Source organism: Panthera onca, chromosome B3, assembly GCF_046562875.1.
Source record: "Panthera onca isolate mPanOnc1 chromosome B3, mPanOnc1 haplotype 2, whole genome shotgun sequence".
Lineage (NCBI taxonomy): Eukaryota > Metazoa > Chordata > Mammalia > Carnivora > Felidae > Panthera > Panthera onca.
This window is the reverse complement of record NC_138344.1, coordinates 84216873-84233930: the sequence shown is the minus strand read 5'-3', so window position 1 is coordinate 84233930 and position 17058 is coordinate 84216873. Positions and strand designations below refer to the sequence as shown.

The window sequence follows — 17058 nt, the reverse complement described above, 5'->3', positions numbered from 1 at the left end:
TTTCTTGAAAGGTATTCAGAAAGGGGATCTGGAGTTGGGAAGGGTGCCCCTGAATGAATTGTTTTCCCTTTAAATTTAAATTCTATTAATATCAGCAAAAGATTTATTACATTAACACAGCAGCTGCCTGACATTTGCAATGGATATGTTTCAAGAACTTTGTTAATCTCCAAATACGTACATAAGGAAACATCCATCTGCTCACCTGCTGGGCCGTGTCTTCACAGAGACTCCTTGTGCGTCTCTTGCTTATTCTTCCATCTTTTCAACCATCACTAGTAGTCATTTTCTGGGTCTTGGGTTCTTCTTGAGAGACAGTGGGAGCAGAAGTGGGGGGTGGGGCAGAAAGAGACAAGAGAGAGAAACCCTAGAAGGCTCCACAGGGTTCCATCTCACAGACCATGAGATCATGACCTGAGCAGAAATCAAGGGTTGATGCTCAACCGACTGCGCCACCCAAGTGCCCTCAACCATCACTAGTTTGATCTCTCACATGATGTCCTTTCTTTTTTTCCACAAGGAGAAAGTGTTGAATCCCACTGCCCCCATCCCACACTTTAGGAGAACTACCCAGTAGTCAAGGTGAGTGGATGCCATCTAAACTTTGACAAGTCAGGTGCTGCACAGACAGCCAGGCTCATTCACCAGTAAGTAATTCTCACTTCAGCACTGGCCTGGAGACACAATTCTAACACTGTCCTTGCAAAATCACAATCCTGACATCAGGTTTGCTCACAAGTGATTGGACCCGACATCATCAAATCCATAACTATTCGCGGTCCTCTGGAAAAGAAGGATGTTGCGGCAGACTGCTACATTGTGGTAGACTGTGCCCTCCCAGGAAGCAAGCTTCCTGGAATCCTTGTCCTTGTGTAGTCCCTCCCACATCATCCCTGGCCTTGGCCATGTGTCTGGCTTTGGCCAATGGGACTTTAAGGAGGCATAATACATGAACAGCCTTGATAAGCGCTTGTGTTTTAGGTTTGTCTGCTCGGCATACTCCCTCTTAGAATCCAGCTGCATGCTTTAAGGAAGTCCTGGCTAGCCAGTGGGAGTGTGGAGATGCCTGGGAGAATGAGACAGCTCATGGAGAAGAACAGAGGTGCCCAGTTGAGCCCCCAGCTGAATGCAGCCACGTGAGTAACACCATGTGGAGCAGAAGAATCTCCCAACCAACCCACAGGATCTTGAAAAATAATAAATCAAGGTAGTTTTAAGCCACTAAATTTGGGGTAGTTTGTTAAACAGTAACAGATAGCTGAAATACATGGAAATGTACATGCAGTATATACTGTAGTATGTTAAGTGAGAAAGTAAAATACAGGGGTGCCTGCGTGGCTCTGTTGGTTTAGCATCTGATTCTTGATTTTGGCTCAGGTCATGATCCCAGGGTCATGGGATAGAGCCCCATGTCAGGCTTCACGATGAGCGTGGAGCCTAAGATTTTTCTCTCTTTCCCTCTCTCTCTCTGTCCCTGTCCCCCACTCATGCTCTTTCTCTCTCTCAAACCAGTACTAAAAGCCACTTTGAAATTATAGAAAATGGGGCACCTGGATGGCTCAGTCGATTAAGCGTCTGACCTCAGCTCAGGTCATGATCTCACAGTTCGTGAGTTCGAGCCCTGTGTTGGGCTCTGTGCCAAAAGCTTGGAGCCCAGAGCCTGCTTCGGATTCTGTCTCCCTCTCTCTCTCTCTCTGCCCCTTCCCTGCTTGTGCTCTCTCTCTCAAAAATAGATTAATAAAAAACATTTAAAAATTATAGAAAGTGCTGTTCATTAGGTTCCTTTTTTTTAAGTTTTGATTTAAATTGCAGTTAGTTAACACACAGCCTAATATTAGTTTCAAGTGTACAAAAGAGTGACTCCACACTTCCATACTTCCATCCATTGCTCATCACAATAAGTACAATCCTTAATCCCCATCACCTATTTAACCCGTACTCTCACCCACCTCCCCTCTGGTAACCATCAATTTGTTCTCTGTAATTAAGAGTCTGTTTCTTGGTTTGCCTTTCTCTCTCTTTTCTGCCCCTTTGCGCATCCGTTTTATTTCTTAAATTCCACATATGAGTGAAATCATATGGTATTTGTCTTTCTCTGACTTATTTTGCTTAGCATAATACTCTGTAGCTCAATCCAATGGTAAGATTTAATTCTTTTTTATGGCTGAGGAATATACCATCGTATGTATATCTACCACATCTTCTTTATCCATTCACTTAATGCAATCCCTATCAAAATACCAATAGTATTTTTCACAGAGTTAGAACAAACAAACTTAAAATTTGTATGGAACCACAGAAGAACCCAAATAGTCAAAGCACCCTTGAAAAGGAAGAGCAAAACTGGAGGCATTACAATTCTGGAATTCAAGTTATATTACAAAGCTGTAGTCATCAGGACAATATGGTACCGGTGCAAAAACAGACAAAGAGATCAAAGAAATAGAATAGAAAACCCAGAAAATGAACCCACAACTATGTGGTCAATTAATCTTCAACAAAGAGAGAAAGAATATCCAACGGAAACAAAAGTCTCTTCAACAAATGGTGATGGGAAAACCAACATTTTGCAACATGCAAAAGAATGAAACTAGACCACTTTGTTACACTATACACAAAAATAAATTCAAAATGGGGTGCCTAGCTGGCTCAGTTGGTGGAACATGCTACTCTTCACCTCAAGGTCATGAATTCAAGCCCCAAGTTAGGTGCAGAGGTTATTAAAAAATTAAATAAATTAAAAAAAATTTAATGGATTAAAGACCTAAATGTGAGACCTGAAACCATAAAAATCTTAGAGGAGAGCACAGGCAGTAACTTCTTTGACATCAGCCATAGCAACTTCTTTCTAGACATGTCTCCTACTGCAAAGGACATAAAAGCAAAAATAAACTATTGGGACCTTATCAAAATAATAAGCTTCTGCACAGCGAAGGAAATAATCAACAAAACTAAAAGGCAACCTACAGAATGGGAGAAAATATTTACAAATGACAAATCGGATAAAGGGTTAGTATCCAAAATCTACAGAGAACTTATCAAACTCTACACCCCAAAAATAAATAATCCAATTAAAAAATAGGCAGAAGACATGAACAGACATTTCTCCAAAGAAGACATACAAATGCCCAATAGACACATGAAAAGATGCTCAACATCATGCATCATCAGGGAAATGCAAATCAAAACCACAATGATATATCACCTCACACTTGTCACAATGGCTAAACTCAACAACACAAGAAACAACAGGTGTTGGTGAGGATGTGGAGAAAGGGGAACCCTCTTGCACTGTTGGTGGGAATGCAAACTGGTGTAGCCATTCTGGAAAACAGTATGGAGATTCCTCTAAAAATTAAAAGTAGAATGTAAACATTAAAAAAAAAGGGGGGGGTGGTGCCTGGGTGGCTCAGTTGGTTGAGCGTCCAACTTTGGCTCAGGTCATGATCTTGCAGCTTGTGAGTTCGAGCCCCACGTCGGGCTCTGTGCTGACAGCTCGGAGCCTGTGAATCCCTCTTTCTCTGCCCCTAACCCACTCACATTCTGTCTCTGTTTCTCTCAAAAATAAATAAACATTAAAAAAAATTTTTAAAAAGTAGAATGACCCTATAATCCAGTAATTGCACTACTGGGTATTTACCTGAAAAATACTAATTCAAAGGGATACATGAACCCTGATGTTTATAGCAGCATTATCTACAGCCCAAGTCAAATTATGGAAATAGCCCAAGTGTTCATTAGGTTATTTTTTAAGTATATAGTTCTTTGAGTGTTATAGGGAATTTCAAAAAGTCTATCATGGCTCTTAGTCTCAAGAACTTCCAATCCTTGAGAAAAGTAGTGCCAGGCAGCTTTTGGGAACAATACTTGTGACTCCCAGCCCAGAGAGGGACTGGCTGAGTCGGAGAAGTTCTGGGGTCAGCAGAAGGCTAGGATGGCTTCTAGAAGAAGCAACTGACATCCTCTTTTTTGGAAAAGTGGCTCTCAGTAAGGAAGAAGTTCCACTATGAAACAAAATGATTGTGTATATGTGTATGCATGTGAATGTGTGTCTGCATATGCATGCTAACAAAAAGTAATCCAGCACTAGAACCTTCCCCAATGCTGCCCAGTCCTGAGCCTCTGTGGTTTTGGCAGTGTCGGTTCAGTCCGTAGGCTCTGGGACCTTCCTGGGACTCACTGATAAGTCTTGAACTCTCTCAACTCTTCCAGTCAACTCAGGCCTAATCATGCTGTGGTTGCCATCAGCGAGTGCATGACATGATGTGAGATGTCAATTGGGATGTTCTAAAGTTAACTGAATGCTTGCTGGCTAAAATACATTATATGTGAAGTTTGTGCAAAATTAGGAAGATTATAGCATTGGTAAGGAGGGCATGACTTCTGGGAAAGTATTTTTTAAAAAATAAACAACTTAAGTAATTTTGCAAAATAAGCAACTAGTAAAACAAAAAAATTTTACCTCCATCCTTCCAGTTTCTTGACTAATTATAGTAAATGTCTACATACATTTACAAAATACATTTATAAGAGGAAATGGACATTAATGAAAAAATCAGAAACCATTGAGCATACTGTGAGTGAAAGCTTTTGGGAGGCATCTGCTTTTGAATGTGATTTCATGTCTTATTCATAGGCAAATTTTCTGTTGGCAACGTTGCTTCTTGGACTCATAGTTCAACATTTCCCAGTGTTCCAGAAGAACGCCCTGGCTACCACCAGGGCTGAACTAGTCTAGGATGCTCTGCAGAAGCACATCAGGTCACTCAGCCATTCCAGACTCAACTGTTTCTGAAAAGGTGAGCGTGCTATTGCTGCCAATCACGAATCTTGTAACTGAGCCCAGGGCCATCAGCAAAAAGTTCAGGAGTCAGGAAATCCTGGTTCAATCCACTTAGTTAGAGGGAACAACAACGTTCTTGCGAAACTTCTGGTTCCCTTTGTGAAATGAAGAAGTACTGAGTCACCTTTCTGAGGTATTCCTGCAATGAGCTTCCTATATTTCCCAAGATTTTTTACTTCATTTTTCCTTGATTAAGAAAGTAGTACAATGAATAGCCCAGTAAATGTCACAGAAGGTAGAAAGCCACTGGTGTTGACAGCGAGGACTGTGTCAGGGTCAGGAAACTGGAAGCCGGACATGCCTTTCTGTTTGCTGAAATCTCCATTCACAGATGCAGGAAAGATTGCTGAGACCCTGTCCTGGGAAAGGAGTGGACCAGCCACACAGTGTTGATTTTCCTCCCAAATGGTCTCCTTCAACAACAACTTTGAGTTCTGATTGGAACCTTTTGTTCTAGCTGCTTAGTGAACAAGACCTCTGTGATCTTGATAAGGGGAGGCACCTTTCCTATTTTTTCTGGCTTCTTAGCCTGGCATTTTGGCTTGGTTTCCAGCCTTATTGTTTCAGTCTGTTCGAATAACCAGCTCTCTGGTGAGGGTTCTACGACCCATCCTCCAGCAGGCAGCACCGGGACTGGGGCTAGGGTCAGGCTGAACCCATTCCCCACGGGTCCTCTCCATGCTCACTTGTTGCCTCAGAGACCCATTGGGCACCCAGGGGTGGAGGCCGGGCAAGGATGTTTCACAGCTCAGAGGAATAGTCATGGAACTATTGGAGTCCTGTTGGTGACATAAAAAAGAATTAAGTTCCCTGATCTTGGAACTCCGCGTGCCTGAGCAGCCTTAGTGACTCTCTGCTCAGAGGACCCCTCAACATCCCATCAAGGGCAGGGAGGCCACCACAGAATCACTTGCAGCGGGAGGGGGGCAGTAGAACATAGTGGATAATGGTGGCCTCCTGGCCTTACCACTTGTCAACCATGAGGTTTTGAGAACATCATTCAACCTTTCTGTGCCTTGGTGTTCTCATCTTTAAATTGGGGGGTTTGGTAGTTCCTATCCATAGAGTTAAAAGGAGAAATCCAAATGCCATGGTAAGCTCTCAATAATACAACCATGAATATTAATTGTAAGGTGGGGAGAATAGGAAGTCTTTTTATCTGCTCTGCTCCAGAGAACAATCTCAATCGGTTCCTGTTAATCTGGCCCCAACCCCCATCCTCACCCCTGCTTGGACTGTAGAAGGCCTTGTCCCAGCTGGGATGGCCTAGGCATTAGCACTCAGACCTTCTTCAACCTCAGTCCTTGGATGTCTGTGGCTTCTGTTCTAGAGTGGCTGTTTATCCAAATTGAACACACACTGCTCAGGTAGGACATGAATGGGGAAGTGGAAAATTGCCTAGGAATCTGTGTACTGTGCAGGAGGAAAGAGCACTGACATTACATGGAAAAGGTGGATTGATATAGATGAATGTTAATGTTTACAGTCGACTTGGGGAGATCCAGAGAAACAGAGGATTTCAGGGAAGGAAAGGGAACGGTAACTCCAATAAGGGTCATCAGGAAAAGCTTTGGAAAGCAGCATTTACTTTTCTCTAATTTGCCAGGATCATCCCTCCCAGCATCTGAACAACCAGGTTTCAACAAAGTATCTTTCACCTGAGCCTCTAGGCCTTTGGCAAAGGGTTTAGAAAAGCTGCTCAGAAGACAGCTTAGTGCCACAGGAGAGCAGGGTTGGCGGGAAAGGTGCAGTTCCAGGCTTTTGGATTCCTGGGTTCTAGCCCGGCTCTGCAACCCAGGCCCTTCCTTGTCTGTGAAATCAGGGTGGTTAGGAAGTTGGCCAGAAGCTCCCCAACCTCTCTTCTGGCTTGCTATGTCCAGGATCCTTTGCGCTCCAGGCCCTGCCCCCACCCCAACCATAAATCTGGGCACCTGGGGAAGAAGCCCCAACAGGATTCAGCTGACTCATGTATGTTACCGTAACAGGATACATTTCATATTGCTCTCTGGACCTGGAAAAAACGAAGAGTGCCAAGGGCGGACCTGTACGTGAACGCTTCCTGTTTCTCCCAAGGCTCACAGGCTTTCCGCATCCCGGGAGCAGGGCAGGCCAGCATCTCCCGAAATGCCCGAACCTCCAGGCCTCACTGGTTCTTTAGAGCGCTGGGCGTGGTTTCCGTGCGGCTCAAACAGGCTGACGCAAGAGCCGGGAGGTGTCATCCCCCCCTCGCTGCTCCTCCGTGGAGCTGTTGTGGGAAAGAAGGGGTTAGCTCACAGCCTGGAAGCTCCTTAAGGGTCCTGTGCGCCCCAGCGTGCGCCGCGCGCGGCTGGCATGGAGGAAGTCTCGGTGGGATCCCAGATGGTCACATTGATCCCCAGTGCATCCAGAGGCTCCACATCTGGAGGAATGTGCTCGTCACATCCGTCTGTCGTGTTCCTGCGGGCCCTCCTCCCAGGATGTATTCATGCTTCCAGACTCTAAGCCCTACCAATTCCTTTAAATGCACCGATCTTGGATCTCCCAGGCTCTGGGCATCCCCAGTGGAGGGTGGCATTCGTGGAGGTCATTTTGACAGGATACTGTGAGGGTGAGGACTGGATACGAGGAGAGGGTCTGAAATATCTGTTGTGCACATCACTGGTGTAACCGTCACCCGCACAGCAGGTAATGCCTCACTGCAGAGTTGAATAGACTTTTGAGAAAGGCGAGGGGGAGGGTGTGCGGGGTGGGGGCACAGTGCAAGGCCTGGGGTCGCAGCAGTGGTCACGACCCTAGAGGCCTACGGGGGAGAGAGGGCGGCGATGGCCGAGTGCTGCAAGAGCCCGCAGCAGCGAGTGGGGGTGGGTGGGGGCAGGGAACCGCCCGGCAGTGCTCTCCCTCCCGCAGCCGCCCTGGACTGCCCAGCTTCTGTGCTGCTGTCCCCGCGGGGCAGAGAAGGGGGCGGGAGAGAGGAGCCGGAGGGACAACCGTCATGCATTGCTAACTCAGGTCTAGGTGGTTTTGTTTTGTCTTTGCAGTTTAGAGATAACCGTATAAAATTAGCTGCATCCAGAGGTCTCAAGAGTCAAGGGAGTCCCCCTGAAACGCCAGGCCTCTCTCTGGCTTTGTGTTCTGGGGCCATTCGTGGAGCCATACTTCCTCCCCTGAGGTCTCTAGCACCCGCCCCAGGTGCGCGCTCTTGTGCTCCGTGGCCACTGTCACCAGCATGCTCAGGTCTCCTGTCCAGAAAAGCCCCTGAATCACCGTTTCCACCCCGAGACCACTTAGAAATTACAGCTGCTTACTTATTGTCCCTTCTCTGGGCCACCGTTGTGCGGAATCCCAGCTGAAGGAAAGCACCAGTGACTGCAAGTTACTTAAGAATAAAAATCCACTTCTTATCCCAACAACATAAAACATTAAGAGGAATTATGTTTTTTACAAAATCCAACAAACCGCCCACGATTGTACCTACCAAGCAAAAGCAGTACCTTTGTAAGCAGAGCAATGATGAAACAGACTGGGGCCACTTGATCTCAGGTCCTGGGCAGACCTTTAGGTGCCAGTCTTGTTTTCTAATAGTCTGAAAAAGAGTTGACAAAAAGTAACGTTTATTGGATACTTCCTAGGTCCTGTAAACCTGGACAAGTTTCTTAACCCTTCTGTGCCCCCAACTTTTTATCTGTAGAATGGGAATAATCTCAATGCCTCTTAGGGTTTTGTGAGTATTAAATGAGTCCATCTCTGGAAAGTACTTGAATGGTATCTGGTGCACAGAAAAGTGGTATTTACATGTTACCTCAATATCAGCTACGATCATGTGGCAGCCCAAAGGGGGTTCACGGTCTCTGTTTTTTTTTTTTAATTTTTTTTTTTCAACGTTTATTTATTTTTGGGACAGAGAGAGACAGAGCATGAACGGGGGAGGGACAGAGAGAGAGGGAGACACAGAATCGGAAACAGGCTCCAGGCTCTGAGCCATCAGCCCAGAGCCTGACGCGGGGCTCGAACTCACGGACCGTGAGATCGTGACCTGGCTGAAGTCGGACGCTTAACCGACTGCGCCACCCAGGCGCCCCAACGGTCTCTGTTTTTGAGACTATGGCTTCAGGGCTTCCTCAACACCCAGGGCCAGCCAGCCATTAAGTGGAGCCATGGGTCTCCTGATCTTCGTTCCCTGGGGAGAGGTGTCTCCAGAACTCTCTCTCTAGGCCCTGCCTCCTCTAGCCTGAGTGCCAGGCACCTGGACCTGCCTCTGTGGCACTTGGTGGTAGAAAGAGGCCCTGAGTTAGGATTCAGAAGATACTCAGTGTGGCAGCTGAGTGACCTTAATCTTTGGGCCTCGGGGTTCCTATCTGTAAATTAGAGATAATAATTGCCCTTCCCACAAACCCACATGCAGGGTGGTTTTAAAGACCAAATGCAAAATAACTAAAAGTTCTTCCTAGAGGTGACATCATGAGTCTCTGCTGTGCCTCCAACCCCAAATTGCACTTTTTTTTTTATTATTTTAAAAAAAAGTTTTAACGTTCATTTATTTTTGAGAGAGAGTGTGAGCAGGGGAGGGCTAGAGAGAGAGGGAGACACAGAATCCGAAGCAGGCTCCAGGCTCCAAGCTGTCAACACAGAGCCCGATGCGAGGCTCAAACCCATGAACCGCAAGACCATGACCTGAGCTGAAGTTGGATGCTTAACCCACTGAGCCACCCAGGCGCCCCCCCAAATTGCACTTTTTAAAGCTCAGCTGGGGGGTGAAATGGATTGAAAATAAACCAACCTCGATAGTTGTGCAGGGGTCTCAGGGGAGCTCCTTAGCCATATAGAGTCCCTGTCTGCCCCCACTGCCAGGCTGCTACAGGGAGGAAACCATTAGCCCGAGTGAATTCTTGAAACACTGGAGGCAGTTGTTCCATCCCAGGTGGTTCCCATGTTCCAGGAGGAAGTAAGGATCTTGCCCCCAAAGAGCCCAGGATGGAGTCTGGGAGGAGGGTCTTCTGGAAAAGGCGGCCCAGGCCTTGGATGTGAAGCAAACCTAAGCAAACCCTTTGCAAACCTAAAGCTCTTAGCTGCAGCTGTGGATAAGGGAAAGAGCCTGGGAAGGTAAGGGGCCCTGACGGCAGAGCATCCTGCAATGGGGGAAATAAAAATAGAGATAGGGTTCTCCCTGTCCCCACCCCAGTTGAAGAAGCCTAGCACTGGCCTGGCACTTAATAGATGTACAATGAATTTGTTCCTTTTATGCACATGTGCACACACACACACACACACACACACACACACACACAACTCCATTTGGCCTCAAAGTACCTGCTATGTGCTGGGCACTGTGCAAGTTCAGGGGACCAGGTACAAGAGCTGGCCTTGACCTCTGGTGGTTGAGATAAACTTCAGCCCGGGAGAGAATTGGAGCCCTAAGAGGAGCCCTGGGGAGGTGCTCCAGAGCTGGGAGTGCTAGTAGAAGGGCCCTCAGGCTGAGGGGACAGCAGGCACAGTAGGAGGGGGCAGGAGCTCTGGGGTGACTGGGTTAGGCAGAAGGAAGATTCTTGGATGGTATTTTCTTGTTACATACCTATTTGATCTATTCTTTGGTACTTTCTGGAGAGGCAGGACCTTGGCTGCCCACCTTTGCAGGCCTCTGCATAACCGGTACGCAGTAATCCCAGCATGGAACCCCCGTCGTGGAAGGGGATGGCAGTGTAGCTCTTACCCCAGATAATAGCACAGGTGGACTGGAAGAATGTACAGAAGAGTCCTGTCCTCTGGGTTCCAGGAGAATCCTAACCAGTCACAGTCCTCATGGGACTGAATGTTTTCCCCGAGGTAGCTCCCAGGACTAACTCCAGGCGCAAGGCCTGGGTGCCACCCATCACTTCTTCCCTCCTGCCCACCCCACTTTTAGGAGAAGGTAGCCAGTTCTGTCCACATCTGGCTACCTGTAGGATGGTCCTGGGGTGTCAGATCCAGAGTAGGAAAGGAGAGGGTGAAAAAGAATCCTCTTCAGTGGTCTGCCCCCTTGGGTGGGTGTCTCGAGCTAGGCCATCCTTCACACCACCCAGAGAAATCAACTCCTCAATTACGATGATGGAACTTGTTTCCTCCAGCCACATATTTGCATGAAAAGCTGGGGACTGGATATGGGGGAGGGAAAGCGATAACTCTGAGAGTTGACACCAGGGCTCAACTCTGGTGCCAATTTGAGTTGTGCCTCAGAGCAGGTTTAGAACAAGGAACATGAAGGGGTGCCTGTGTGGTTCAGTCAGTTAAGTGTCTGACTTCAGCTCAGGTCATGACCTCATGGCTTGTGAGTTCAAGCCCCATATTCGGGGTCTATGCTGACAGCACGGAGTCTGCTTCGGATCCTCTGTTCCCCTGTCTCTCTGCTCCTCCCCCACTCATGCTCTCACTCTCTCTCTCAAAAATAAATTAAAAAACATTTTTAAAAAATGAGGAACATGTATTGAAGAGCACCTACTATGTGCCAGGCCCTTTGCATGTATTCTGCATGAGGTAGACGTGTGAGGTAGGTGTTCTAGACACATTTTATAGATGAGGCAAACTGAGATAGAGCGAGTTTAATTGAGTTGCCCAGAGTCACACAGCGACCTGAAAGGAGTAGAATCTGGTTCTGCCGGCAGGACTGTCTTTTCTGACTGAGAGTCCCTCAGCAAGCTCCTGGGACAGTGTAGATTCTGGGCGGATGGCTGCAGCTCAACTTGATGCTGCAGCCTGAGGAACCATGTGGAAGGCCGGCTTGGTGAGCATAGCAGCCGTGTCACAGATGGGTCAGGGCTTTGGGTGTCCTGCTGGCCAGTGAGGAACTGTGCGAGGCGTTTGCACAGGCTACCCTATTCCTGAAGCCAGTGGGGGTCTCCAAGTCTTCTGGCGTGGGTGAAGGCTGCTTCCCAGTTGATGCACTTGGAAAAGCCCCTGCCTCTACCATGGGCCACGGAGAGCTGTGTAATTTCCTCTGTGGGTCAGTCCTCCACCAAGGGCTGTGACAGGGTGGTGAGTCAGACCGCAGCCTGTCACTGATAAGCCACCAGCTGCCTAGCTTCTAGCCTGCTTGGTGGACATCGGGATGGCTGCTCACTGCCTTCTCCCATCTCTGCTCTGCCCTGCGTAGGAGAAGTGGGGCTGCTCAGGGGAGGGTCAGGCAGACATCCGCTGTGGGTCATGTAAACTTCCAGGGTCAGGAATTGAGGTGCCACCCGTAAGCTGTTTGAACCTGGCCTGATCACACCATTCATCTCCCAAGCAAGAACATTCTCTGCCTTCCCCTCAAGTTCGGGAGACCCACAGGGTAATCTGCTCTTCTCAGAAAAAATCACTTAGCTTAGGTGATTAAAAAAAAAAAAAATCAGTGGTTATTTCAACTGCCTTCAAGGAATTCACCATGTACAGACGGGCTTTGAAACTCAACAGCTGGCTTTTAGAAAACAAGAAGGATTATCTTTGGATCCCTTGCTGTGAGCTGACAGTGGCTCATACAGAATCCCTCAGGGTAGGGAGGCTGTCACAGGCTGGAGTGCCAGTCATACTTCTGGGCAATTTAAAGCCACGTGCTCTGTGTCACCAAGACTGTGACTCAACTGTGTGCTTGCCAAAACTCATTCACAGAGGGGTTGAAACTGCTCTGTAGGCACTTTTCAGAGTGAGGGCTCTTCATGTCCTGGAGGGAAACCGGGGATGCACAGATGAGCCTTCCCAGCAGTCCAGGTGAGGGCCCCTTCGAGCCAGGCCCCGTAGGTGTTCACTTCTGTTACCTCAGCTCCTAGGCTTTCCATAAGTGTCTGTTAGATGACTGAATGAACACCAGAAGAAACAAAGTGAAACTGGCACAAAAACCTAAAGCCCATACTCTCCTATGTGTGTCTTACTGCTTAGCAAAAAGGAGTGATGCTCGTGTGGTCCCCACAAGGGAGCCTGAACCTCCACAGACAGACCAGATGCCTGGCTGGCTGCCAAGAGATCCATGCACCCCGAGGGCTCACCCTTTCTCTGCATTCCTCCAAGAAGGTAGGAGTTGGCCCCGAACACCTTGAGGGAATAAGGCCACTCATATCTGGGCTATTTCTGGAATTTTAAATTTTTTTTAATGTTTATTTATTTTTGAAGAAGAGAGAGAGAGAGAGGCAGAGTGTGAGCAAGGGAGGGGCAGAGAGAGAGGGAGACACAGAATCTGAAGCAGGCTCCAGGCTCTGAGCTGTCAGCACAGAGCCCAGCGCGGGGCTCAAACTAACAGACCACGAGATCATGACCTGAGCTGAAGTCGGATGCTCAACCAACTGAGCCACCCAGGTGCCCCTATTTCTGGAATTATAAAGAGTTTGTGTTGACTGAGATCCTCAAAAGAAATTTCTTAAATTATTATTATTTTGCTCCTTAAAGACAAAAACAAAAACAAAAACAAAGGCCTGATGACAGGTGCTAAGAGTCCAGGCTAGATCAGCATGGCCAGGCTGGGAGGAGTGAGCAGCCATCAGTGGGCCTGGTCAGGCAGCTCTGCCAGAGTGGGCAGGCAGGTCCTCACACTGCAGTCTCCATCAACCCATGCATCTCCTCACATCTTGAAATCTCCATCTTCAGTTACACCTGTGGGCTGGACAGCCACATTTAGACCAGCTCCTGCCATCACTACTCCTCACTGCAGAGCACGACCCAGGCATCTTGGATTTTTTTCTTTCCTTTTCTATCCTTTTTCTATCTCTTCCTTTTTCTTTCTTTGCCTTCTCCTTACTTAATCTAATTGTCAGCGTGGCTGGTAGAGACCAGAGGCCAGAGAGGGTGTGACACTAGACAGAGACATCCAGGGGCAGCAAGAGCCCAGTAGTGAGGATGGGGTGACTAGGGGGTTCCTTGGCCCGCCATGTGACAAGCAGATCCGGCTTATCATCCTGGAGACTTGGCTCTGAGGTTCTGCCCGGGAAATAGCTATGGGGCAGGAGAGAACAGGGGCAGGGGAGAGACACCAAGATTTGGGTCTCTAAGAGAAGAAGACAACAAGAAACACATCAACAGTTTTATCGGGCTGATTACATAAACCGCCAAAACACCAGAGCTGAGTGGATCAGAAATACATCAAGCATTGGTGGCTGGAGAATTCGAGTTTGTTCTGTGCTTAGAACTGTGACGTCCACATGGGAGGATTTTTCACTGGCTGGGGCCTTCCACAGAAGCGCATTTTTACCATTCTCTGCACCATAAACAAATGCAAACCCTCATGGCAAGCGGTTTTCAAAGACTGTTGTCTCTAAAAGGAAATCGGGACTGCATTTTCCCACAAGAACTTCAAGGAATTATGATTACTCAGAACTCCCTCTTGACATTCTTGTGAACATTTGAGAAATTCCCAGTGCCTCCTGTCGCCCTGAGTGCGGGAAGCCAGGGATGTGCCGACTCACACACAGCCCAGAGAATGCTTTCAGGCTCATAGCAACTGCATAAACCATTGCATAACTGCAATCGCGCCTTTTTTTTAAAACTTTGATAATGAAAGGAAATGCAAATAAAGAAGTAATGACTTCTGGGAAAATGATGCCTAGAAGATGACTTCTTCCTCTCTATCCCTCCCATCTCCTCAAAAGTGCTCCTCTCTAGATCTCTTTTTCAGGAGCTGATTTCCCACAGCAATTTTCCAGGATTGTAAAGGGACATGGGACAGTCCACGTAATTAATTCTGTGAGCTCCCCTACTTTGGGGCTCAAACATTCCCTCAGGCCCAGAGATGGATGCAGGGACTCTCCGGGCTAGAAGAGCTTCTGGCCACCAGCCAACTTCCAATGCAAAGTACAACTCCAATCATGAAACAGACATGGAGAGCCTCACCAAATACTAAAGACTACTGGAAAAGAGTTAAGGGCCTGCGTGAGCCTGCCCCCATCACTCAGTAGAGAGAGACAGCTCACCTTTGTTACCTACAACCATAGACAATAGGTGTATAGGGACTGGATATGTAACCAGATATGTAACTGGATCTGGTAACCAGAGGGCTACCAGAAAGCCCAAAGAAAGTAACTAGTCACATGCATGCTACAGCACGCAAGGGGAAATAGCCACTGGACAGAAGAGAGTTCTGGAAAATAAAGTTTCCTAGAATTTTCTGCCTGGAGAATGCTGTAGGCAGGTAGACACATGTCTCATTTCTTTTTTTTTTTTTAAGTTTATTTATCTTGAGGGGGTGGGGAGAGAGTGAGAGTGAGCGTGCATGAGCAGGGGAGGGGCAGAGGGAGAGAGGGAGAGAGAGAATCCCAATGTTCAGCATGCAGGGCCTGAACTCACCACTGTGAGATCATGACCTGAGCCAAGATCAAGAGTCAGACAATCAACTGAGCCACCCAGGTGCCCAAAATGTCTAGTTTCTAACGAATGATTTGTTTTTCTAAGAAAGAAGAAGGAAGGAAGGAAGGAAGGAAGGAAGGAAGGAGAGAGAGAAGAAAGAAAGAAAGAAAGAAAGAAAGAAAGAAAGAAAGAAAGAAAAAGAGAAGGAGAGAAGAAAGAAATGGGAAGGAAGGAGGGAAAGAGGGAAGGAGGCGGAGGGGGAGGGGAAGAAAAGGGGTGGGGGAAGAAAAGAGGGAGGAAGAAAACACAAAAGGAAAGAAGAGGGGTGCCTGGGTGGCTTAGTCAGTTAAGCATCCAACTTTGGCTCAGGTCATGATCTCACAGCTCAGCTCGTGAGTTCGAGCCCCACATCGGGCTCTGTGCTCAGAGCCTGGAGGCTGCTTCAGATTCTGTGTGTGTGTGTCTCTCTCTGCCCCTCCCCCACTCACGCTGTGTGTGTGTGTGTGTGTGTGTGTGTGTGTGTCTCAAAAATAAACATTAAAAAAAATTTTTTTAAAAGAAAAGGAAAAAAGATAAAAATTCTAGAGCTGTGCTGTTCCATATGGTAGCTTCTGCTCGCAAATGGCTTTTGGGTCCTTGAAGTACAGCTGATCTGAATTGAGATACGCTGTAAGAATAAAATATATGCTGGATCTCAGAACAAAGAAAGGCATGTAAAATAAATACCAATTAATAATTGTTATCAATTACACAGTGAAATGATGTTTTGGAGATTAAAAAAATTTTTTAATGTTCTTATTTATTTTTGAGACAGAGAGAGATAGAGCATGAGCAGGGGAGGGGCAGAGAGAGGGGGAGACACAGAATCCAAAGCAGCCTCCAGGCTCTGAGCTGTCAGCACAGAGCCAGACGCAGGGCGAGTGTCTCTCACGGAGTGTGAGATCATGACCTGAGCTGAAGTCGGATGCTCAACCAACTGAGCCACCCAGGCATGCCTGGAGATTTTGAATTAAACAATATATATTAAAATGAATGTCATCTATTTTTCACTCTTTTTAATGTGGCTCCTAGAGCATTTACAGTGACATCTGCGGCCACACTCCATTTCTCTTGCAGCGCTGCTCTAGGTAGCTGCCTTCCATGGCACAGGGCTGTCCTGGGGTTCCAGCCCCACTTCTAGCTCCTGCCACACTGTAGAGGGCCTCAGCTCCACTCCTTTCCCTGGACTGAAAATGAACTAGCTCAGATGGGAAATGTCTTGATTCTTAGATTCTCCAGAAAAGATCCAAACATCTCCCTGGAAAACCCTTTTGAGTTTCAAGCAGTCATGTTTGACCTTTCAAAATCCTCTGCGTTGCACGAAGGCGCACAGGGGCTTTCTTGCACTCGTTCGAGAGATGGTAGGTGGCTGTGTGATAGCAACGGAAACTTTGAATAGGATGTGTGAGTCGTGGGAGGTTTTGGTGAGGCCTCAGTGGGGACTAAGACATTGACAGACACTGTTAAAGTTTGAATCCAGGTTCACCAGTAAATATTTAGGAGAATTTTTTACATTTTTTAAAAGTAGTCTTCACACCAAACCCGGGGCTTGAACTCATGACCCTGAGATCAAGACCTGAGCTGAGATCAAGAGTCTGATGCTTAACTAACTGAGCCACCCAGGAGCCCCCTAGGAGAATTTTTTAAAGTGGCAGAGGGGCGCCTGGGTGGCTCAGTCGGTTGAGCGTCCGACTTCGGCTCAGGTCATGATCTCGCGGTCCGTGAGTTCAAGCCCTGCGTCAGGCTCTGTGCTGACCGCTCGGAGCCTGGAGCCTGTTTCGGATTCTGTGTCTCCCTCTTTCTCTGACCCTCCCCCGTTCATGCTGTCTCTCTCTGTCTCAAAAATAAATAAACGTTAAAAAAAAAATTTAAACAAAATAAAGTGGCAGAATATCGCGGCAACGTTGACAAAACATTTC

At 47.3% G+C, this 17058-nt stretch overlaps 2 protein-coding genes across 6 annotated transcripts in view; both read left to right on the top strand.

Annotated features, from left to right (window-relative positions):
- The first annotated feature begins 525 nt into the window (after positions 1-525).
- LOC145712409 (uncharacterized) overlaps positions 526-17058 on the top strand; it is a 42352-nt gene continuing 25819 nt past the window's right edge. For 2 of the 4 annotated variants that reach the window (XM_060619517.3, XM_060619515.3), the window contains exons 1-2: positions 526-1136; positions 12707-12838. In XM_060619517.3, coding sequence (XP_060475500.1) covers positions 1127-1136; positions 12707-12838 — 142 coding nt within the window. In that variant the 5' untranslated portion in view covers positions 526-1126. The remainder of the gene's footprint in view (positions 1137-12706; positions 12839-17058) is intronic. The other 2 variants (XM_060619514.3, XR_009606160.3) reach the window with 2 other exon arrangements.
- Positions 1094-8642, top strand: LOC132669551 (uncharacterized). Of its 2 annotated transcripts, XM_081795919.1 has the most exons (3): positions 1094-1207; positions 4637-4799; positions 6829-8612. In XM_081795919.1, exons 2-3 carry the CDS (start codon positions 4740-4742, stop codon positions 7426-7428), a joined length of 660 nt encoding a protein of 219 aa, XP_081652045.1. In that variant the 5' UTR covers positions 1094-1207; positions 4637-4739; the 3' UTR covers positions 7429-8612. The 2 variants fall into 2 exon arrangements, with proteins under 2 accessions (XP_081652045.1, XP_081652046.1); XM_081795920.1 differs by lacking the exon at positions 1094-1207 and having other exon boundaries at positions 3532-4799; positions 6829-8642.

What these genes read in the sequence shown, in the direction of transcription:
- LOC132669551 (XM_081795920.1), top strand. Translation starts at nt 4,740, where the DNA reads ATGCTCTGCAGAAGCACATCAGGTCACTCAGCCATTCCAGACTCAACT. An exon ending in ACTCAACTGTTTCTGAAAAG is followed by an intron (nt 4,800 to 6,828) that starts GTGAGCGTGCTA and finishes TTACCGTAACAG; the next exon opens with GATACATTTCATATTGCTCT.